At 52.2% G+C, this 23,233-nt stretch overlaps 2 protein-coding genes across 2 annotated transcripts; both read right to left on the bottom strand.

Annotated features, from left to right (window-relative positions):
• Positions 1 to 224: 224 nt before the first annotated feature.
• Positions 225 to 5,245, bottom strand: KRT17 (keratin 17). Its single transcript, XM_007535487.2, has 8 exons — positions 4,753 to 5,245; positions 3,764 to 3,846; positions 3,217 to 3,373; positions 2,530 to 2,691; positions 1,625 to 1,750; positions 1,308 to 1,528; positions 1,194 to 1,219; positions 225 to 458 (listed from the first exon to the last, which is right to left on the bottom strand). The coding sequence occupies exons 1-8, from the start codon at positions 5,185 to 5,187 to the stop codon at positions 364 to 366; spliced, it is 1,305 nt and encodes a 434-aa protein (XP_007535549.1). The 5' UTR covers positions 5,188 to 5,245; the 3' UTR covers positions 225 to 363.
• A 1,771-nt stretch (positions 5,246 to 7,016) lies between these two features.
• On the bottom strand, positions 7,017 to 14,472 carry LOC103124753 (keratin, type I cytoskeletal 42-like). The gene is given in 12 exon segments (XM_060204885.1): positions 7,017 to 7,289; positions 7,423 to 7,442; positions 8,592 to 8,754; positions 8,757 to 8,811; positions 9,053 to 9,125; positions 9,127 to 9,173; positions 9,921 to 10,021; positions 10,024 to 10,081; positions 10,303 to 10,489; positions 11,009 to 11,158; positions 11,330 to 11,412; positions 13,583 to 14,472. Coding segments are annotated over 12 exon segments (1,512 nt in total). The 5' UTR covers positions 14,060 to 14,472; the 3' UTR covers positions 7,017 to 7,191.
• Positions 14,473 to 23,233: the final 8,761 nt, after the last annotated feature.

The following is a 23,233-nucleotide window of genomic DNA, read 5'->3' as shown; positions in this document are numbered from 1 at the left end:
AACTCAGGCTCCCCCACCTGAAATCTTCACCATCTTTTAAGGAGAAGCCACTGCCCAAGGCCACAGGCCTACTTGTAGGGAAAGAAGAAGCCACTACACACACACACACACACACACACACGTCCAGCCATGCATTGACCCCACCTTGGGTCTGGTACCTCCTGGATCAGTCCACCCCTCCTGCTACCCCTTCCTCACTAGCCACAATCAGGTAGTATTCCACATGTGAGTCAACAAGCTTTATTGGTCAGGCAGAGGTGGGTGCAAAGGAAAGGGGAAAGGCTGAGGCTGAGCTAGGGAGGCCAGAGGCTGCAAGACTGTGGGGCAGCTGCTTCTGGACGTGCTGTTGAGGGCATAGAGTCCTCAGTGGGTGGTCTGGTGCACCTGCTCACGGGAGGAGATGACCTTGCCATCCTGGACCTCTTCCACAATGGTGCGCACCTGGCGAGTGGTCACAGCTGCAGGAAAAACACACCCAGAGGTGGGCAAGGGCGGAAGCATTCCTGTTCAGCACCCCCCCCCCATCCCCTAAGTGCAAAGCCTTGGATGACCCCTCAACTTGGCCTGGCATATATGTCCATTCTGTCCATGTCCCTCTGCATGGGTCCCTGTGTGAGTCCCACCTCTGGGGGGTGAGGGGACTGATCTTTCATCCTGACTTACTGTGTCCTTTTGCATGAAGCAGGGCCCTTTCTCCCTTCTCCTAGTCTCTCAGAAAAAAGAAAACATGCTCCCATGTCCTGTATCAGGCTGGGATCTCCTAGACAAAGACCAGGCACCCATCACCCCCACTGGATCTGATATCCCAGGAACTAGGATCACCATCTTCCCCCATCAGAGTAGGGTCTGGAGGACAAGGACCACACCCCTTTCCTCAATCAGACGCAAGACACCAGAAACAGGTGACTGTTGTGGGTCTGTAGACCCCCGGAAGCCTAAATTAGTACTTCCCTGTCTGCTGAGAGGCTCCTGAGCAAAAACAGATCTCTCTCCGCAGACTAGTATCTCCAAGGTGAGGACCTTTCCTGCCCCACCTTCCATTCAATCAGTGTCTCGCTCTTCTGCTTCCCAGAGCATCGATCCTGACAGGTAAGGGGATCTGCCACCTGAACTACTGAGGTCCCTCCCCAGCAGTGTGTGCATGCTCGCCTGCCCATGCAGCCCCCACAAAGCTCAGCTACCAAGGTTCTTACGTTCTTTGGGTTTGTACTGAGTCAGGCTGCAAAAAGAGAGAGAAAGGGTGAAATTAGATGCAGGTCTAGTAACTCTACCCCCACTCCTAGGTCCCCAACCCTGACCCCACTCACTGGGCATCCTCGCCCTCCAGCAGGCGGCGGTAGGTGGCAATCTCCTGCTCCAGACGGCACTTCACGTCCAGCAAGATCTTGTACTCCTGGTTCTGCTGCTCCATGTCACAGCGCAGCTGTGCCAGCTGCTCCTCCACGCTGCCAATCAGCCCCTGGATCTGGGACAGCTGCATGCAGTAGCGGTTCTCAGTCTCTGCCAGGCTGCCTTCCAGGGATGCTTTCTGCAGGAGGATCAGGAGCACAAGGGGTCACTTAGAACAGTAGCCAGTGCCCCCGACAGGGCCCTGTGTATGCCCCTGACCCGATAGAGCACCTACCATACTAAGCTGGGACTGCAACTCGATCTCCAAGGCCTGCATGGTGCGCCGGAGTTCAGAGATCTCACTCTTGCCGCTCTGCACCAGCTCGCTGTTGGTGGCCACCTCACGGTTCAGCTCCTCTGTCTTGTAGACAAAACACAAAGTGAGCCTGGGGTCACTTCTTCATGTCAGAAAACCCTATGGTCTCCTAGACAAGTTCCCAGAGCTGAGACTGCTCCCTTTAACTCCAGCTGAGGCCACCTTGAGGCTCTTGGTCACATCCCCAACCAGTTGTGGAAGCTGCAACTTCTCACCAGCTCCCCATTTCCTAAAGTCCAGGAATTTTTGAAATGTTATGCTTTCTCTTTAATCCCAACAAGTGGAAGGATGAGAATAGGAAATGTGAGAGCCAGCCAGGACTTGCAGCCAGACTCCTCTGAAAGTTGTGAGTTCTTTCTCTCTTTCTTTCTTTCTTTCCCTTTATTTTCTTTTTTTTTTTTGGGGGGGGGGGGACTTAAGGTGGATTGATTGCTTTCTTAATTGATTTGAAAGAGAAAGATAGAAAGAGAGCCTGGGCATCACCCTGGCACCTGTGATACCAGGGACTGAATTGACTCTATGTAGTGCTTTATCCACTGTGTCACATCGTGGGACACAGTTCCTAATTTCTTAAGGGAGACCTTCAGTGGAAAGAGGACTTTTTATTCAGCCTTGATTCCCAAGGAGGCTTCTACCCACCCCCCAGATCCCAAGGTCAGTCAATCTCCAGCCTGTAGTTACAGTGATGACCCTGATTACCTGGCGTCCGTGTAGCTTACTGAGAATAAAACATCTCCCCAAAATCCCAGGTGCCAGGATGACTGTCAGTCATCAGTCCTTGAACCTCACTTCTGGGAGAAGCCTCTGGCCCCAGAAACACCTACCTTGCTGAAGAACCAGTCCTCAGCGTCCTTACGGTTCTTCTCTGCCATCTTCTCATACTGGTCACGCATCTCGGACAGGATGCGGCTCAGGTCAACTCCAGGGGCGGCATCCATCTCCACATTGATCTCACCACCCACTTGGCCTCTCAGGGAGTTCATCTCCTGGGGGAAGGGGGTTTGGGGGTAAGCACTGAGCCTGTCCTCATAGCTCACTTGGGAACCCTCCCGAGACTCCTCCTGTGTCCTGTCTCTCCTCCACCCTCTGAGCTCCCTTCTGACTTGGTCACCTGGTCTATGTGGATTCTGCCACCACCACTGCACTGGGGTTCCCAAGTTCTGTGTCACCCTCAACAGACCATAAGGATAATATCTAATACTTGGACTGTGTCCCCAGAAGATCCTTCTGATTCTCAAACTTCTATACACAGATTTAAGGGTTTGAACTAGGATAAGGAGATGAACTCCTGGCACTATCCCATCCTCCTGAGCATGGCCAGATGATGTTTCTGCATAGCCCTGAGATTCCCTCAGATTCAGGGAAATAATTGATCCTTGGAAGACAGCCCTGCAAGCTGGCTTAGACCACTTCCCCACCTGCCCTGCTAGCCTCCCACAGGCCCCACCTTGGCACAGCCCAGAGCCCTGCTACCCACTGCACATCCTCTGAATCACTGACCCAGCCCTCACCTCCTCATGGTTCTTTCGGAGATAGGCCAGCTCCTCCTTGAGGTTCTCAATCTGCATCTCCAGGTCGGCTCTGGCCAGGGTCAGCTCATCCAGCACCCTGCGCAGGCCATTGATGTCGGCCTCCACACTCATGCGCAGGGCCTGCTCTGTCTCAAACCTCAAAAGGAAACCAGATTTCAGCCTAGATGCTTGGATTGGACAGGTCCAGGTGCCAGAGCAGCACTGCTTTCACCAGGGCTGTCAAGGCTTGTGATGAGGAGGAAACACATTCCAGCTCAGGGACTACACAGGGCCAGGACCATACACACTGATGTCCCTGCTTCTGTCCTCTCTGCCTCCTACCGGCACTAGCCACAGCCAAACCACCTTCAGAATTTGCTATAGCCACACTAAAAGGTGAGCTCTTATCAGCTCCTAGAACTTTCATGCCCCAAACTCTGCCACCATCAATCAAGGAGTCCTGGGGTGAAGTACCCCAGTTCCTCTCCCCACCCCCTGCATCACCCAACACCCAGCCTTCCCTGTATGCACAAGCCCATAGGCTCACTTGGTACGGAAGTCATCAGCAGCCAAGCGGGCATTGTCAATCTGCAGCAGTATGCTAGCGTTGTCCACAGTGGCTGTGAGGATCTGGGGGAGATGGGGAGATGGGGAGGAATCAGGACCAGAGTGCTGACATAGATCTCCCTGCCTGCAGGCCAGGAAGAGGCTGGCTGTCCAGGAATCCTCACTTCCTGCCCTTTGTTGAAGATGATTATTGGCAGAGGCAGGTGAGCAGTAGTCTGAAGCCCTACCACTTGTCTCCCCTCCCCTCAGTGCCTGCCCCCAGTCCAGATCCCCATTCCAGGCTCTGCCTTCAGTGAAAGCAGGCATCAGACTGGGAGTACCCAGAGGAGGTGGGATAATGGCCTCAGGGTAGAAAAGACCCCAGAACCCCCCCCCCAAAAAAAGCTGGTCATATAGAAAACTCTTCACTTTACAGATAAGAAGGTGGAATCTCTGAAAACCTTCCCCAAAAGGAGACTAGGACCCCTCACAAGTCAGGGCCCCTGGGAAGTCCTAAAAGGCTTCCAACCAGCAGCCATCGACCATATTTGCTCAGCCCCATGATTGCAACAGGAGGGATGAGGAAGGGGTAATAATAATAATACACATGAGGTTCCTGAGGTCCCACCCTGTCTTCTGCCTTTACCCCCTACTTCCTTCCAAAATGATCTAAGGAGAGAAGGAAGTGCCCACACACCCCTACATCCCACGGGTCTAGCCTACACGTGCACCCTCTTATCCCATACCACACGGGGGTGGCAGGAAGTTCCATGACTAAGGAACTAAGTTTCCAAACAACTCCTGGAGTCTGCTTGTCCCTGATCCATCCCACTTCCCCGCCCCACCCCCACCCCCAAGTAAAGAAGAACATGCCACATAGTGACCCCAAGGTCTCATAGACTCTGTAGCAGCTGCTAGGGTAGGCTAGACCTCAGTCAAGGGCAGGAGATGGGCAAAGAGACCTCATCACCCCCCTCCCTGGGCCCCCACCTTGTTCTTCAGGTCCTCGATAGTTTGGTAGTAGTGGCTGTAGTCTCGGGCGGGCCCTGGGGCCTGCTTCTGGTACCAGTCGCGGATCTTCACCTCCAGCTCAGTGTTGGCCTCCTCCAGGGCACGAACCTTGTCCAGGTAGGAGGCCAGGCGGTCGTTGAGGTTCTGCATGGTGGCCTTCTCACCTCCCGCCAGCAGCCCATCCACAGCCCCAAAGCTGCTGCCATAGCCCCCGCCAGAGCCAAAGTTGTAGCAACTGGAGTAGCTGCTGCTGCCCCCGAGGGCACTGCCCAGCCCGCCTGCTGAGCCCAGCCTGCAAGAGCCGGAGCCCAGGCTGCCAGAGAGGCGGCTAGAGGTGCGGGACGAACCGCACCCTAGGCCAGAGGAGCCCTTGATGGAGCTAGAGGAGGTGAACTGGCGGATGGTGGTGGTCATGGTGGCAGCAGGCTGGCAAACACAAAGAGGGTTCGAGAAGAGAGAGGTGCATGGAGCTGCTGAGGCCCGCCTGCTTCCTTTATAAGCCAGTAAGTGGGCGTAGCGATTACAACAGGCTCGCTCCCCAGTTTCCATTCCCCTGGGCTTTCATCACCGCTGGCCACCTGCCAGCTCCCAGGTGGCTGTGGGCCCCCTCCACTCCCACCATCAGGGCTTTGCCTCATTTCTCTGAACTTCTGTGCTGGGCGTCAGCGTGTGCGTCTGAGTGTCTCTGGTCTCAGGCTGTCACCTGTGAATCAGGCAGGCCCTGCAGCTATGCTTTCCCATGACCTAATACGGAGAAGAGGCAAAGGTAGGATGTCACCATTCCTGAGCCCTCCCAGGGAGCTGCCACCCCAGCCAGCCAGCCCCAACCCTGTGTCCAGTGGAAAACAGGTCGGGGAGCAGATCACCCCAGCCCAAGGCTACTGACTTCACCAGGACTAGCGTGGGGACTAAAACTCCATCCCACCTGGGAAATTAGACCTGCACCCACCAAGCCACCACACAAGACTATCACTCTATGAGGTACACAGGCATTACACAGGGCTCAGAAAGGGCTAGTGTTAGCTGTCCATCCAATACCAGGATCTGACTGGTGGGGCTCCATCCTCCATCCCCATCATGGTACCCAGATAACTCCAGGGCCCTGGGCACATTTCCCAACTACAGAGGCCTGATTCCAGAGACTTAGCATCAATCCAGTCAGTTTTGTGATCCTGCCCCCACACCTGGGACCCGATGGTTAACTTTGAACCTTTCCCCACCTCCTTCCTACAGGTGCCCAGCTAGAGTAGGTGAGATGTGAGGGCTGTAGATGGGTGGGTGGCAGGCTGAAAGGAGAGATAATGCCACAAAGGGAAGTGAGATGGCTGAGGGGTACATCTTCATCCACCTTTTTCAATGCCCCCCCATGACCTCAGGGTAGAGGGTAGATACCTTCTGCCCCTGCCCCTCATGCTCAGGGACCCAGATCTGGATGGCATAGAGATCAAGTCTCAGGGTGAGCCAAGGGGACTGAATCAATGTCCCAGCCACGTAGAAACCTCAAGAACACTACCCAAGAAGAGGCTTTCCAGGACTACCACCACCCCCAGCTGGTCTTCTGGCCTCCTCCACAGACCCACCCTATTCCCTGCCATGACCCACCCCCAGTCCTGCCCAGCCCAGCCCTGGTCCCAGGGTCCCAGCAGGCCTGCTGGGCGGAATGTGGTAGTGTCTCAGACTGCTGGTGTCTTCCACTTCCCAGACAGGCCCAGACAGCCCCTGCCAGCAGCTGAGAGCAGTGCTCCAATAGCCCAGCAGCTGCCAAGCCACCAAAGCAAACAGGATGCCCCCCATGCTCACCCCACTCCACACACACCCCCGAGGTAGGCAGAGCCAGTCTGGCTTCCTGGGCTGACTGTCGCTGCCACCTTCTCTCCCCATCCGTGCTCAGGACCATTCCTTCAGACAGCCCCTTGCCCTGCCCCACTCTGATCTTGAGCCTGGGCTCTCCCGAAAGCTGGGAGCTCTCTTACCCCATGTAGTGCCCCAAGAAGTCTGCTGACCACGGGTCATGAGGACCCAGGAGGATGATTCTTAGATACTTCCCTGGACGGGGCTGACCCATTCCTTCACTCTTAGCCTGTCTGCTTATTTCCCTCATCCTCCAGCAAGCCTAGGTCTGGGCCTAGCAGAAAAGGTGACAGGCAACAAGTGCCAGCTCAACACTCACATTCGTCCCCTCGCCTGTCCCTCAGCCCAAACTGCCCCCCCCAGTCAAGGACCAGAACACATCACAAGAGGCATTAGACTTTGGGTAAAACTTTAATGGCAGTTACTAAGATAAACCTAGGAGGGCCTCCTGAGTGAGGGGGTGCAGGAAGCAGATACAGAAAGGCAGTAGGAGCCCAGATAAGTACTAGGGCTGCCTCAGTGGCTGGCTGGGAGCAGAAGGTGGGCTGCCACAGGTGGGACAGGGACTCAGTGGGTGGACCGACGCACCTGCTCTCGGGAGGAGACCACCTTGCCATCCTGAACTTCCTCCACAATGGTGCGCACCTGGCGGCTGGTCATCGACACTAAGGGGGTGCAGGAGAGGGACACAAAAAACCTCAAGTCAGGGCCCCTCCCTCACAAACAAGGGTCGTCAGCCTCTCCCTGTCCCCACTGAACAAGACAAGCAAGCTCTTACCTCCCCGGCTGGGCTAAGACACCAGTACTGGGTGGCCAAGCTGCAGAGAGAGGGGCATGTCAGAAGCAGATGGTGCTTCAAGGCTAACCAAAGTTTTGCAAGGAGAAGTGGATTGAGTGGTTTGTCCATATCCTGAAGGGCCCCACAAATCCACTCAATTAACCCAGTAGAGACCTTGGTTAGACTACAAATGAATTTCCTCATCCTCAGAGAGCAAAGCACTCCAGAACATCCTCATAAGCCCCTCCCTGAAATACAAATAAGCCCCTCTACATTAGGATGCTGTCACCCTTCCCAACTCCAAACCACCTCACTCCTCACCCAACCTGGGTCATGGCATCTCCAGCCACATAGCTGTCAGAGCCAGAGCCCCAAGTGGAAACTCAGGGTCACTGTCACCCACTCTACGTAATCACTCACCACTCACTGAGTCTCACCCAAGAGTTACACTCGCCCCCACGCCCAGGCATCCGGCCCTGCTGCTTATAGTCATAGCACATCTCCTGAGTGCACTGCCCCCAATCCCCTGCCTCTGTCCCGGCCACATCTCAAGGCTGGCCAGCCCAGATCCCCTTCTGGCCTCCTCTGGGCCTCTCTGGTGCAGCCCTAAGCCTCCAGTCAGTCTCTGAAAGTGAAGGTTCTAAGGTGCTAATGATCACCTCCTCCTCTGCTCTCTGTCCATCTCATATAAGGCTTTATTTTTTTTTCTCCTGTTCGGTAAATTGTCTGTGTTCACAGTGAATAAAGCTTTGGGCTCTCAGGCATGAGGACCTCAGTTTGAGTCCTGGCATCACATGTGCCAGAGTGATGCTTTGATTCTATCTCCTCCTCTTCCCCCAACCCCCCAGTAATAAATAAATAAATCTTTGGAAGAAAAAAGTGTGTTGTGGAGGGAGGGAGAGAAAGAGAGAGACCAGAACACCTGCTTTATCATACATGATACCAGGACTTGAACCCAGGACCTCACTGATGCAGGGAATAATTTCAACCCACTGATTTACCTCCTGGGCCCTAAAAGCCCAAGACTTGAATTTTGTCTTCAACGATCCTCATAATCCGACCCCAGATCCTGTTTTCACACCCCACTCCCAGCAAACCTTGGGACCTCCTCTTGGGCCAGGAGGTACTCTGCCCTATGGTTAAAACTTCACACCCTCACTCTTCCCCCACCGAGAAGACGCCCATGCACTGAGCATCCTCGCCCTCCAGCAGGCGGCGGTATGTGGCTATCTCCTGCTCCAGACCACACTTCACGTCCAGCAGCATCTGGTACTCGTGGTTCTGGCGCTCCATGTCACAACAGACCTCACACAGCTGCTGCTCAGTGCTGCTGACGAGCCCTTGCAGCTGGGCAGCTGCGCCCCGTAGCGCGCCTCGGTCTCTGCCAGGCTGTCCTCCAGAGATGCTTTCTGTGTGGCGAGAGGTGGGTGACTGGGTGAGACTGGGTCAAGGCACTTCCCCATAGGAACACTCGAAGAGGGGCCCCTCTGCGTGGATCTGAGGGCGCTGCTGGCATATGAGGCAGTGGCAGGAGCAAAGAGGGGCCATGTCATGCATTTGGTGTGAGGTGACAGGCAGGGTAGGGATCCCTGGTTCTGAGTGGGGGGTTACATACCTGGAGTGACAGCCTAGGGGGTTTGGGGGGCCTACCATGCTGAGCTGGGATTGCAGCTCAATCTCCAAGTTCTGCACAGAGCGATGGAGCTCAGTGATCTCGGTCCTGCTGCAGAGCCTCGGTGTTGGTGGCCACCTCACGGTTCAGTTCTTCTGTCTGGATAGGGGAGGAGCAGAGAGAGTCAGCAACTGAGGGTGCTTTCAGGGGCAGACCTGAAGCCCTGACCTCCCAGACCTGCTCCCCCAGCTCTTCTGACGTCTGGGAGCAGGGCTCTAAAAACTCCCATACAAAGCCTTTCTGTACCCAGATTGACAGAATTTGCATTGTTTTACAGGCGTTGCATTGGTTAAAACTACACTATAAGCACTGCTGGAAGTCAGGCTTCCTTGTTGATGGTTTGTTTATAGTTTTTGTTTGTTTGGTAGGTAGGTTGGTTAGTCTGGTTTGTTTTGGTTTGTTTTGGTTTGTTTTGGTTTGGTTTGGTTTGGTTTGGTTTGGTTTTTACCAGAGCAATGTTCAGCTCTGGCTTATGTTGATGCTATGAATTGACCCTGGGGCCTTGAAGCCTCTGGCATCAATGTCTTTTTACATAACCATTATGCTGTCTCTTCAGCCCTTTTTGGTGACTTTTGCTAGCCTGTTGACACCCAGGGTACTTACCAAGGACCTGAGTTATACATCTATACACATATATATCTGTAGGTACCCGATGCCCATATGGTTATGTAGAAGACCTGGTCTGCTGCCCAGACCACAGGAAAAGATGTGTTGAGGCCTCTTTAAGGGGTTGGTCCTATTAGTTTCCAAAGGCCCTTCCAGCTGGGACAGTGCGTGGATCCAGCTTTCCAACACCTGGCATGTGTGTGCACACCTGTGCGCACCTGCTGGTGCAGGGCCACCCACCTTGCTGAAGAACCAGTCCTCGGCATCCTTGCGGTTCTTCTCCACCATCTTCTCATACTGCTCACGCATCTCGTTCAGGATGCAGCTCAGATCCACCCCAGAGTGGCGTCCATCTCCACGCTGACATCCCCACCCACTTGGCCTCGAAGGGCATTCATTTCCTGGACAGAAAGAAAGAGGGAAAGCCAGCTTCACTCATGCCCTGCCCCATGGCCAGCTATACAGCACACAGACGTCATAGGTGATGTTAGCCTACTGGGGATGCCATATAACCAATCTCAAGGGGAGACCTCAGGTAGAGACCCTGCTGGGCTCCTGCTACTTGGGGAGATGGGCTCCCCCAGCTCAGACCAGCCCAGAGACCAGCTGAAAATGAAATCACCAGGATGACAGAGGACCTAGTGGGGGTTGTATTGTTATGCGGAAAACTAAGAAATGTTATGCATGTACAAACTAGTGTATTTACTGTCAATTGTAAAGCATTAATCCCCCAATAAATAAATAAATAAATTACCAGATGGGTCCCTATCCTTGGGTTGAGCCTGGAGGCTCCTAGATGCCAGAGATCTCTGGAAAGAAGAGATAATATATGTGGCAGAGATAATCAGACCTGCTGGGTGAATATGAGTAAGACAGGAGAGTGGGAAGCCCCCCATGCAGCCTTGAATACAGCCTTTAACCTCTCAGCCTCTTCCCAGCAGTGAGAAAAGAGCCTTCTCACCCCAGCCCACATAACTGCCATGAATCACTGGAAGCATGCAGATGTTCCTCTCTATGATTACTATCATCATTATAATTAATTATAATAATTAGCACATGTGTTCCTAGACTGATTCACTCATTAGTGAGTTAACTGTCACAGGGGGCTGTGCATTGAGGGGGGAGAAGAATGTCCTTGTTGGGGTAGGAGGGAGCATAGCCCTCCAGGTCTCAGCTCCCAGGACCTCTCAGCATCCCCCAGGATCAAGGCCAAGAAGCCACCAGAATTAGCAGCTCAATGGAGAACATGGGCCTGGCCCAGGAGGACATAGGAGTCCAGTCTGCTGGCTCCCAGGTGGGTTTCTGGTGCACTCCTGAATCAACCTCACCTCCTCTTCTTCATGTAGGCCAGCTCCTCATTCAGGCTCTCGATCTGCATCTCCAGGTCTGCTCTGGCCAGGGTCAGCTCATTCAGCACCCTGCGCAGGCCGTTGATGTCGGCCCCCACACTCATGTGCAGGTTCAGCTCCGTTTCATACCTGGAGGGATGCAGACATGAGCCCTGGAGATCTCTCTCTCTCTCTCTCTCTCACACACACACACACACACACACACACACACACACACACACATACACACACACACTGTGGATAGAAGGCTATGTCCTGTGTGGCCAAGTCCACCCTCAGCCCCCTGGCAGGCAGGCTCACTTGGTGTGGAAGTCATCAGCAGCCAGGCGGGTGTTGTCAATCTGCAGCACGTAGCTGCCATTGTCCATGGTAGCCGCCAGAATCTGGGAGAGGTGGGGACAAATGAACACCCCCACCCTTGCAGCCCTTTAGCGAGCTGGCCAGAGAGAGGGAGGTGAGAGTGAGTCCCTACGGTCTCTTCTTTGGGTGCACTGCTGGAAATTCCAGGTGCCAGCACAGAACAGGGGAGGGGGCTGCAAGTTCTAAATACAGGCAAGCTGATTGGGGGGTTGGGGCTTATTTTCACCCCTCTCCCATCAGAGGTTCACTGTCCAAGCTGTCTGGACCTCACTCTTTTTTTTTTTAAATATTTCATTTATTTATTAATGAGAAAGATAGGAAGAGTGAGAGAAAGAACCAGTTATCACTCTGGTACATGTGCTGCCGGGGATTGAACTCAGGACCTCATGCTTGAGAGTCTAGTTCCTTAGCCACTGTGCCACCTCCTGGACCACAACCTCACTCTTTCTTAACTACATTTGCCTTAAAGTTGCCATCTACTCCAGAAAGCACTCCTGGATTCCCTATTCAGGGTCCCTCCTCACTGCCCATTTCCCCTTCACAGCAAACTCCCAGGTGCACTCTTTCTATGACTTTGGGGGCTATTTCCCTTTCCATTCTGAGCTCCAGGGTAGACAGTCTCTTTCTTTGTTTCCTATCTTCAGAATTTGCAGTCCAGGACATAGCACCTGGCCCAGATTCAGCCCCTGGGAAACATTGGTTTAATTGAGTGGCTAATTAATTAACAAGGTTATGACTGGCCCCACCTCAAGCCCAGGGAAAGGTTTTCTTTTCCCACAAGGTCAACTAGGAAGTTTATAGGAGAAGGCAGGAGTGGGGTTGGGCTATGGGGGAGGCTCAGATCAGGGCCATGAGGTGGGAAGAGGGAGAGGCTGGGCTTCCTGGCCCCAGGAAGCAAAGAGGATGCTCTGTGCAGGGGTGTATGAGCTGAGAAGAGCTAGGAATGTTTTAAGGTTATGGGCTGAGTTATAGGAGGCCTAATGGGGGGACACCCCCGCAGACTGAAGCAGTCCAGGAGGCAGGCCCTCCCCAACCCACCCACCTGCTCGAGAGGCTGTTTGGGCTCAGGGAACCTGGTTGTTAAAGCCCCAGAGCGGGATGATTCAGAGGCTGGCGGTGAGGAGCTGGCTGACCCCAAAGCTTAGGAGCACTGACTCACTAGGACTGCCCTGGGTTCCCCACTGCCCAGACCAAGCTCCATATCTGATCTGGCACAGCTCACAGAGCTGCTTCCAGGGGGAACCTGGGGAACTCCCCGCTGGCTGCGTGTTCTGGGCAGAAGTAGCAAAGCCCCTCAGCCTGGCTTCGAAGATCTATTGATCCTGGCTGGCCCAGCGTCCCTGTCTCCTCATGTCTTACCTGTCTTTAGGGATGTAACACCGTAGTGCCCTCCAGGGGCCAAAATCTGTGCAGAAATGTATCCCACATTTAGAGATAGCAAAGGCCATGTTCTCCGAAGTCATGAGTGTGTGTGTGTGTGCGTGTGCGTGTGCGTGTGCGTGTGTGTGTGTGTGTGTGTTCCATAGACCTTCCAAGGAAAAAAAGTCTTTTATCCACAGCTACTTCTTTCACAATACCCTTTCTCAGCAATCTCTAAGGAAAGACATGGCCCTGGTCATTGGGGACTCCCAGAGTTTCCATCATGGAGAAGACAGGAGGATCCACAAAAAAAAATCAGCCATGAGTACATTCCAGATTGGGTGAGATCTGCATGTTGAATAGGATGTAGACTTAACCTCAGAGTGTTACAGGGACCTCAAGATCTGAAAGTAAGAGGCAGGTGTCATCCCTCCAGTAGGATTGCCTGGAGGAGGTGAGGCAGGTGGGAGCAGATCCAGGGAGTGGAAGGAGACCTGCTCCCACCTCTATGAGCTCACCTATACTGTCCTCTGCACCTGAAATGCCATCTGCTACCTTCAAGGGTTTGTGGAGTTTTTCTTGCTCTTCCCTTCATTACCTATAGGGAATATTCTCCAGACCTGACCAGTGGCGGCACAGGTCTGGGTCACACAGCAAGTGAGACAGTGAGTGGGTAGATGGATGGATAGATGGACGGATTCATGCATGCAAGGTGGAGATCTTGGATGGAGGAAAAATTTTGCAAGCATCCAAAATTGGACTAGAGTGAAATGGAGTGGTTTAGTAGCAGGGAGGAGTAAAGAGGGCAGAGGGCAGAGGGTGGTGAGCTCCCACCTTGCTCCAGAGATCCTCAATGGTCTTGAAATAGTGGCTGTAGTCACGGGCCGGCCCAGGTCTCTGCTTCTTGTACCAGTCATAGATCTTCACCTCCAGGTCGGCGTTGGCCTCCTCCAGGGCACGCACCTTGTCCAGGTAGGAGGCCAGGCGGTCGTTGAGATTCTGCATGGTCACCTTCTCACCACCCCCTAGCAAGGCATCTGACACCCCAAAGCCGGAGCCAAAGCCCCCACCCAGGTTGCAGGTGTAGCCCCCACCATGACTGCCCCCTAAACCCGCTGAGAAGCAGGAGGTGACCGACATGCTGCCACAGCTGCCTGCTCCCAGAAGGCTGGAGGCCTGGCAAGCACCCCCAACACGGACTAAGGAGACTCGAGAAATTCCCCCACCACTGCTGGGCATACATAGGTCCTTGACGGAGCCAGAGGTGGAGAACTGGCAGGTGCTGGTGATGGAGGTAGCCATGACATCCATGGGTCAATGTAGGATCTGATCTGCATGGAGACCCCAGGCAGCTCTTTATAGACAGTCTGAAGGAGGGGGAAGGCTCCTGACCCTTGAAGTCAGAGCCAAAACCCCAGCTGTGTAATTTGCTTCTGTGCCCTCTGCCTAGGGCCCGGGGCCCAGGATGGACACATGAGCACATCCTGCAGGCCCCCCAACTGCCCAAGTCCAGCCTGGGCACGGAGGCCACAGCAGCACCCTGTGCTGAGGAACAAAGGTGATGTTGGAGCCACAGCCCCAGGCTAGGGTGATCCACCATCCTCAGACACAGCTCATTCCTGGGGTTATCTGGAACCCAGCCCTGGAAACCAGAAAGGGCCTGGAACAAGGCGCTACAGGCCTGGCCTGGCCTGGCCCCCCACTCAGCATTCAGGGAGAAGGTAAAAAGATCTAGGTTCAGAATAGCCTACAGGGAGCCCCCCCCCCCCCCCCCGCAGACTAGACTTAGAATTAACCTCCCACCTAAGGAAGCTCCCAGGTTTAGGGGAGAAGACTCAGCCCCTGGCCTAGGGTTCCCCAAGTCAGAGGGCCATAGATAGCCCTGAGGGAGCTGCAGAGTCAGGTGTATCAGAAGACCAGTTTGCAAGCCTCTGTTTCCTCATTTGAAAAAAAAGGAGAGTAATTTTTCCCTTCCACTCTCTGAGGGAGAGTGACAGTGACACCAGCAAAGGAGCATGAAGCAAAGGCTCCAGAGGCACTCCTGTGGGCCACCCCCCTCCCAAATCCTCCAACCCTCCAGCCTAGGGAAAGCCAGCCTGGGGCTTCCCAGAGGAGGTGAGAACAGCAGGGCTTGACAGCAGGGTGCCCCTCCACCAACTGCTCCCAGGGAAGGGCCTCCTCCCACTTCCTGGCTGTTGGCGCTTGCCAGCACCCAGCAGGGAGATTACAACCTAATCTCTGCGCGGCACTAATGATTTAGGTGCTGCCAGGATAACACGTCTGCACCAGGCTGTCAGAATCCAAAATCGTGAGCTACTGGGATGGGCCAGAAGGGTAAGCCTGGCTCCGGGCACAGGCACACGGGTGGCCTAGACTCTGGGCCACACACAGGGACAGGAAGGAGGCCTGGGACAGGCCTGTTTCTCTAGGGGGCCTAGGCCCTCTGCTGAGGCTGTAGCCCAAAGATTGAGCCACCTCCTATGTGGGGGTCTCCTCCTTTGCAGAGTAGGGACAGCTGGGGGGGGATGAACCCCCACCTTATCTTGCTCCTATGGGCATGTGGAGTCTAGGGGTTCCCCAGATCTTTGAGGGGAGAAGAGATGGGAAGGCAAAGCCAGGGAGGGAGTTTAGACCAATTGGCTGGCTCTCTCTCTCTCTCTCTCCCTATCTATCTATCTATCTATCTATCTATCTATATATCTATCTATATATCTATCTATCTCTACCTCTCTCTATCTTTCTATCTCTCTTTCTCTCTCTCTCTTCCTCTCTTGATGATAAATACTCCCTGTTAATTACAGTAAATGCAAATAGATTTAAAATAAATGATGTTTTCTCTATTCCTTACAAAAAGCTATTTCTGATTCTACCAATAATTTAGAAAGTTGTCAACAACCTCTGACATTTGAGAGAACAGCAGGACCAGCAAGATGGTTCACTTAGGCATGAAAGTCATTTTGCATAACCACTATACTATCTCCCCAGCCCAAGATAGCCCACCTAGATAGTGTGTTAGCTTTGTCATTCACCCAACCCAAGTTCCAGGCCAACTCCTCACCTACCCACCCACCCATCTACCCCTTACAAAAAGAAGCCTTTGTGCTGTGGTGGTGTTTTCTTTCTGTTTCTCTACCATTGTCTCTGTCTTTCTATCTGGAGCAGTGGAGCCCCAGTGACAAAAGAAGGAGGATGAAAAAAATAAATAAATAAATAAATAAATAAAAGACTAAAACAAGAGCAGTGGTAAGAACAATAACAAGGCTTTTAATGATCCTAAAACCTAAACACAACAGGAAGCTTTGTTTGTTTCAAACTCAGTCTATCAAAACAAAGGAATCTGAGCAGCCATCAGTAATGAGATCTTTTCAAATACAAACTGCAAACACAGCAATGTTACACCAACAGGCTCTTACAGGAGGTGAGACAGGGGGGAGGGGGGTTTAGGGCGGTGGCCTGCCCAGCACACCAGGGCAGTCTGCAGAAGACTCTCCCCGGAGCCCTTGGAATCTATGGAACCTGGGATCCCCTGAGTGGGCCAGACAAGGCCCTCCTGCACCCTCATCCTACTGTGAAGCCCCTTCCCCTCCTAGAAAGACCTCTTCCCAGGGCCCTGACTGGCCACTTCCCTCCTTGGCTAGAGTTAAGTTGCTGCCTTCCAGCCCCAAGTCCAAGCAGGACTGGGTAAAGATCATGTTGAATATCAAATCCCCAGAGCCCCTGGCTTCAGAGGCAGAGGTGGGGGCAAGAGGTCCCTGAAGTTGGGTGGAAGGAGCTTGCTCTGAGCCATTGGGTTGGGGCAGTTGCAGCAACAAGGTCAGCCTGATGGGGAGCAGCAGAAGGTGGGGTGCTGTGTGAGAAGCCCAGGCTCACTTGCTTTCTTTCATTCATTTGCTTTCTCCCTCTCTCTCTCCCTCTCTCTCTCTCTCTCTCTCTCTCTCTCTGATACTGGGGAATGAACCCAGGGCCTCCTCTCCCAATTTTCCCATTATTCATTTCTCCTTGAGAAAGAAAGAAGAGATAGGGACAGAGACACCATAGCAGCACTCTATCATCTAGGGAGCTCCATAAGGTCCTGAGGTCAAGGCTTCCAGGGCCTCACACATGAAAGGCCTGCACTCTACCAGGTAAGCTATCTCCCAGCTCCTGTCCTCCTAACTTGCCCTTGAAAAGGAAAGATGGAATCTCTTCCCAATATGGACCTTCAAGGTGGGAACACTGGGATTGAAGACCCCTCTACCTCCTCCTGTCTCCTCATAATTCCCCTCCTCTGCTTCCCTTCCTTGGTCCTCCTAATATTCTTCTAAGGGTACTCCTGACCCCCCTCCTTGTCCCCTACTCATCCCTCCATCCTCTCTCCCAATCATCCCTCCTCTGGCCCTCCCCCTCCCCAGCCTGCAGCTCCTTCTTGTTGATCAGGCACCCAGGTCACCCTGTGTAGTAGGGTGCTCTGTATCAAGGCAGAGTCAAGAGACCCACTTTTGGCTGAGCTGGGTGAAGGAGACAATTCACACTCAGAGCAGAGCTGGGCTCCCCAATGGAGCTCCGCTGTCTCCCCCACACACCACCCTCAGTTGGGAAGGGGGCATGTGGAAAGAGGAAGGGTAGCAGGAGGCCAGTGCTATCAGGCTGGAGCCCACAGGCAGTGAGGAGCCACAGGAGATCCCACATGTGGGAGGTCTCACAGGTCCAGGTCCCCATTCCCAACTTCCTTCCCTCTCCCCTATACCCCCCTCCCTCAAGTGTGTCTGGGACACTGGGCCTCTGCACCTCTGGGTCCTTTTTATGGGAAGGGGTCCCAGGCAGCTCATGTGGTTCTGCATGGAAAGATGAGATGTTAGGGTGTCTGTATCCTTGGCCTTAGATCCACCATAGGCCTCTGGTTCCTGGAAACCTGGGGGGCGGGGAACATAGCTGAGTTTGCTTGTCCCTGATGAAGGGGTGATGGTCACCCTTGGGTGGGCATTGAGTAACGTCCCTTCCTCACTTTCTTAATTGGGAAGAGGCTCCTGGAAGCCCCAGGAATGTTCGTATCTCCCACAATCCAGGAGAGGTGGAGGGTGGAGGCGGCTGGAGCCAGACAGAAATCATTAGTGGGTGGATCTGGGCAGAGGCCCCAGGGCCTTAGGTGGAGGCTGAGGAAACAGAACAGGGGAGTCTCCATCTAAGGGCAGATGTGACTGAGTGAGGGTACATTTCTGGAGGAGGCCTGGCCAGCAGAGGAGTGACAAAGGGATGAGGTGGGGCAGACCCAGGAGTCCCTTGGTAGCTCAGCCATCACCCCCACCCTTAGGAGAGAGTGGACTCAGTGGGGGCTGGGGGTTGACAGGCACCTAACACCAGACAAGAGTCTGGGTAAAGCGAAGGTCTTTTGGGTCATCTTATCAGCCAGGCTAAAGTCTCAACAGGAGCCCCCTCTGGACCTAGAGGGCTATCACTGCCCTGACCTCACTGATGTGGCCTTTGCCCTCAGCCACTGTGTTGTTCCTCCCTGGGTCTCTGTTGTCACCCCATCATCACACAGTTTCCTACCCCTAACAATGCAGCAACATGCACTGACAGAGCACCTATTGTATACAAGCCACACTTTTATTTTATTTTATTTTATTTTATTTATTTACTGGATAGTGACGGGGGGGACAGAGAGGGAGAGAGAGACACCTGCAGCCCTCTTTCACCACTTGTGAAGCTTTCCCCCTGCAGGTGGGGACCGGTGTGTGTTTAGCCAGGTGTGCCACTGCCTGGCCCCTGTTATTTTTCTAGGTGGGCCGTCCTAGGGGTTTCATGCTTGAGGTAACGTGTCCTTGAGGAGCTAGACTCAGCTGGTCAGAAGTGACCTGCCTTTGGGCAGCACCCATGTATGTGCCTCCACTAGGTGCCCCCCAGATCACTGTGCCACACCCAAGAACACCCCCAGGGCCCTGTTCCAGGGACCCTCCCCCAACTCCCCATCCTGTTTAACTTCCAGGAGGGGCCTGGCCTACGCCACTACAGGCCTCCTGACTTCTCAGCCCCCTCTGGATAGAGACCCTGGGGCTGGGAACTGCCCTGGCTGCCTGTCTCCCCACAGCCGCCTCCTCCTTTTGTGTCCTCCCCCCACCAGGCTGGGATCCCAGCTGCCTCTGGGGCTGGAACTCACCCTCTTTTCCTTTCTTCTCCATGTGGGCCAAGCTGTCGACAACTGCGGGGGTGTGGGCCTAGTGCTGCCCCTGAGGCTCCCAGGGGCCTTTCCATGCCAGGGGTGGAGGGCGGGCCCAGGCAGGTAGAGTCATGGCCAAGAGGACCTCTGTGCAACTCTCTGGCCTGCTCCTGGCAGGGATGGGAGCTGCTAGGGCCCTGGCTCCAAGCCCATTGGGATATGAGTGCTCAACCACTCGGCACCTCTGCCTCCAGGGAGAGCCATCCCTACTAAGCTATGCAGGAGGGATGCCCAGGTCTTCCCAGGCCTGTGGAAGATGGCCCACACTCCAGAGGCCCAGGGTCTAGGGCTTCCCTTTCTCCTAGGGAGAGGTACTGAGCTGCACCCAGCCTCCAGCAAAAGAGGCCTTTCGGGATTTGAGATGCAGGTGGTAGAATCCCCAAAAGGCAGAGGCAAAGGACCTATTGTCACTGGTGTGAAGAAGCTGAGGCCCAGACCTCAGCATGCAGCCTTACATTTGGGAGGCAGAAAGGAAGGTTAATAAACTCTTCCAAATTGGGTCTCTAGACTCTGGAAAAAGGACTTTGAAGATGGGGTGAGGGTTTGGGTATGGGTTCTGGGGAGAGAAGCTGAGGGTCAGCTGGTGCCTGAAATCTGATCTGTAGTGAAAACTTCCCCTGCATTTCATGTCTAGAGCTCAGAGCCCAGAGTCCATCCAGACTGTGAGATTTTTAAGCAAATCACATCACTTCTCTCAGTCTCAGTTCTATTAGCTGCAGCATGAGGCCACCAGCCTTTCATGGCCCACTCTCTGTGAGACTGAGGTGGGAAGGAATGCCACAATGTTGCAGCCTGCCCTGTTCACACCAGCATCCAGTGAAGTTGAGGGAATCCAGAGGTGGCCAGGAAGGGTCCCTTGTGATTGTAACCCTCTCCTCACTGCGCTAGGACAAACAATGAACCTCACATTTGTCCATCATTCTAATCCCTAGAACCAGAAAATGCATACCTTACAAAGCACTTAGTTAAGTACACACACTACAGTGCTCAAGGACCTGGGTTCAAGTCCCTGATTCCCACCTGCAAGGTAAAAGCTTCATGAGTAGTAAAGAAGAACTGCAGCTGTCTCTCTGCCCCTGTCCCTCTCTATCTCCCCCTCTACTCTCAATTCCCCTCTGTCTATATCCAATAATAAATAAATATTTTTTTTAAAAAACTCTTTAAAGATTGTCAGAGAAATGTAAATAAAGACAACAGTGAGATACCACTTCACTCCTGTGAGAATGTCATACATCAGAAAAGATAGAAGCAACAAATGTTGGAGAGGTTGTGAAGTCAAAGAAACCCTCCTGCACTGCTGGTGGGAATGTAAATTGGTCCAGCCCCTGTGGAGAACAGTCTGGAGAATTCTCAGAAAGCTAGAAATGGACCTACCCTATGGCCTGGCAATTCCTTTCCTGGGGATATATCCTAAGGAACCTAACACACCCATCCAAAAAGATTTGTGTATACCTATATTCATAGCAGCACAATTTGTAATAGGCAAAACCTGGAAGTAACCCAGGTGTCCAACAACAGACGAGTTACTGAGCAAGTTGTGGTCTATATACACAAGAGAATACTACTCAGGTATTAAAAATGGTGATTTCACCATTTTCAGCCAATCTTGGATGGAGCGTGAAGAAATCACATTAAGTGAAATAAGTCAAAAAGAGAAGGATGAATATGATGTGATCTCACTTACAGGCAGACGTTGAAAAACAAGATCAGAAGAGAAAACACTAAGCAGAACTTGGAATGGAGTTGGTATATTGCACTAAAGTAAAAGACTCTGGGGTGGGTGGGATGGAGGGGTCCTGGAGCATGATGGTGGAGGACCCGGTTGGGGTTGTACTGTTATGTGGAAAACTGGGAGATGTTATGCATGTACAAACTACTGTATTTACTGTCGAGTGTAAAGCATTAATCCTCCAATTAAAAAAAACTATTTTAAAAAATTAAGAAGGGTAGTAGTGATCCAACTGGGTAACTGTATGTTTTACCATGCATAAGGATCCAGGTTCAATCCCCTGGTCCCCATCTGCAGGGGGAAATCTTTGCAAGTGGTGAAGCAGAGTTATAGGTGTCTCTCTGTCTATCTCCCTCTCTATCTCCCCCATCCCTCTCAACTTCTGGCTATTTTTATCCAACAAATAAAGATAATAAAAATGTGAAAAATAAACAAACAAAGGAAGCGGACTTTTTAAATGTGGTGCAAAAGTTAAGGAACTTGCAATAAGGAGATTATTGCAGATTATCTGGGCTCAGTGGAATTACAAACCTCTTTGTATGGGACAAATGCAGGCACTCAGAGAAGAAGAGGTGAGGCCAGGTGGTGGTGCATCTGATTGAGCACACATGTTACAGCGCACAAGGACCCAGGTTCAATCTCCCAGTCACCACATGCAAGGGGAAAGCTTTGCAAGTGGTGAAGCAGGGCTGCAGTTATCTCTTTGTGTCTCTTCCTATCAGACCCTTCCCTCTCAATTTCTGGCTGTTTGTAGACAAAAAATAAACAAAGCTTTTTTAAAATCTTTTTTTAAAATAGAGAGAGAGCGAGAGAGAGAGAGAGAAAAGAGGTGACTATGAAAGCAGAGGTGAGAGTGATGGAGCCACAAGCCAAGAAATGAGGGCAGAATCTTGAAAAGGTTAGAAAACGCAAAGAATAGATACTCCCTTAGAGCCTGAAGAAACAGTCTTACTGACACCTTGATTTTAGAATCAGAAGATATGGTTGCGACTCCTTCCTTCTAAACTGAAAGATATGGGACCAGGTGGTGTTGTACCTGGTTGAGCACACATGTTACAATGTGCAAGGACCTGGGTTTGAGCCCCCAGTCCCCACCTGCTGGGGGAAAGGTTTGAGAATGATGAAGCAATGTTGCAGGTATCTCTCTGTCTCTCCCCCTCTATCACCCCCTTCCCTCTAGATTTTTTTTAAAAATTTAAAAATTTTTTTTAAAAATTAAACTGTGATTCGACTTCCGGAGGCGGAGCTACGAGCAGCAGATCGCTTTCTCTCCTCTCCTCTCCTCTCCTGGATCAACTAGGAATACCAAAGGAGACCACCCGGACCGAAAAAAGACAGGACTAGAATGACCACAGAAACCCAGTAAATCACCTGTGAGTACAAACACGCATGGCTGGAGACAGAGAGGAGAGAGGGGCCTAAGGATAGATTAAGTGACTGCTAACAGTTTGACAGTTTGTCAGTGGAGACACCACCTCCAGTCTGCTCCACCAACAAGGGGACTGCTGAAGGGAGGAAAGGACTTCCCAGAGACTCACCAAGTGCAACTCTGAGTCTCCATTGCTACTACCCTCAGAATCTGGAGCAGCAACAGGGAGGGACACCAGGGTACAGAGATCTAACCGGGAAACTCAGGAGAAGACCTATACCTCGGTGGCATAGCTGAGGGGCTGTGAAAGTCTCTTTGCATAACCACTGGATTATCTCTGCCACACCCTGCTTTATCTCTTGGTCAGGAGTCAGTGATTAAGCCAAGAAGCCTATTGATAGTTTAAAAGCCCTCAGGCTACCATAGCCTACAGGGGGGAAAAAAAAAGGCTTTTACACCACTGAACTCCAACTCAGGGATTGAAAAAACTGTTACTTATATAAAATGGTTAAAACAACAAGAAAAAATAATGGAGACTCGAACCAGGACAAGAGTCCAGCTAAAAGTCCTCCAGAGGGCGAAGCACAAAACAACGAGTTCAACATCCAAACATTAGCTAAAGAAATAATAACAGGAGTGAGTAAAGAATTTGAAAAAATTGTAATCAGAACTGCAGGAACAACAAATGAGAATATGGAAGAAAATTCTAATAATCTCATGGTTATTAGAGAGCTGAAAGCTGAAATTGCTGAGCTAAGAAGGCAACTAGCTGAACAACCTAAAACAGTATCAGAGCAGGGCAACAAAATAGATGAACTCCAGAAAGCAGTAGAGGGCAGAGAGAATAGAATCAATGAGGCTGAAGACAGAATTAGCAAGATTGAGGATGAATTAGAGACAACTAAAAAAGAAGTAAGAGATCTCAAAAAGAGATTAAGAGATGCTGAAAACAACAACAGAGTCCTATGGGATGACTTCAAAAGAAACAATATACGCATTATTGGCTTACCAGAGGAAGAAAGAGAAGGGGAGGAAGAAAGCGTTCTCCAGGCCATAATAGCTGAAAATTTCTCTAGTCTAGACAACACCAAAGACATAAAGATTCAAGAAGCCCAGAGGGTCCCAAACAGAATTAACACACACCTAAAGACACCAAGACATGTCATACTTAGATTGGAAAGGAATAAGGAT

The sequence above is a fragment of the Erinaceus europaeus genome, chromosome 12, assembly GCF_950295315.1.
Source record: "Erinaceus europaeus chromosome 12, mEriEur2.1, whole genome shotgun sequence".
NCBI classification, from domain to species: Eukaryota; Metazoa; Chordata; class Mammalia; order Eulipotyphla; family Erinaceidae; genus Erinaceus; species Erinaceus europaeus.
Note: the sequence above shows the minus strand (reverse complement) of the source record. Positions and strands in the feature narration are given on the sequence as shown.

Coding starts and splice junctions, on each gene's coding strand:
- KRT17 (XM_007535487.2), bottom strand. CDS start 5,187: ATGACCACCACCATCCGCCAGTTCACCTCCTCTAGCTCCATCAAGGGC. Junction 1,751..2,529: donor AGGACTGGTTCTTCAGCAAG/GTAGGTGTTTCT, acceptor TTTGTCTACAAG/ACAGAGGAGCTGAACCGTGA. Junction 1,220..1,307: donor CTGGAGGGCGAGGATGCCCA/GTGAGTGGGGTC, acceptor CTCTTTTTGCAG/CCTGACTCAGTACAAACCCA.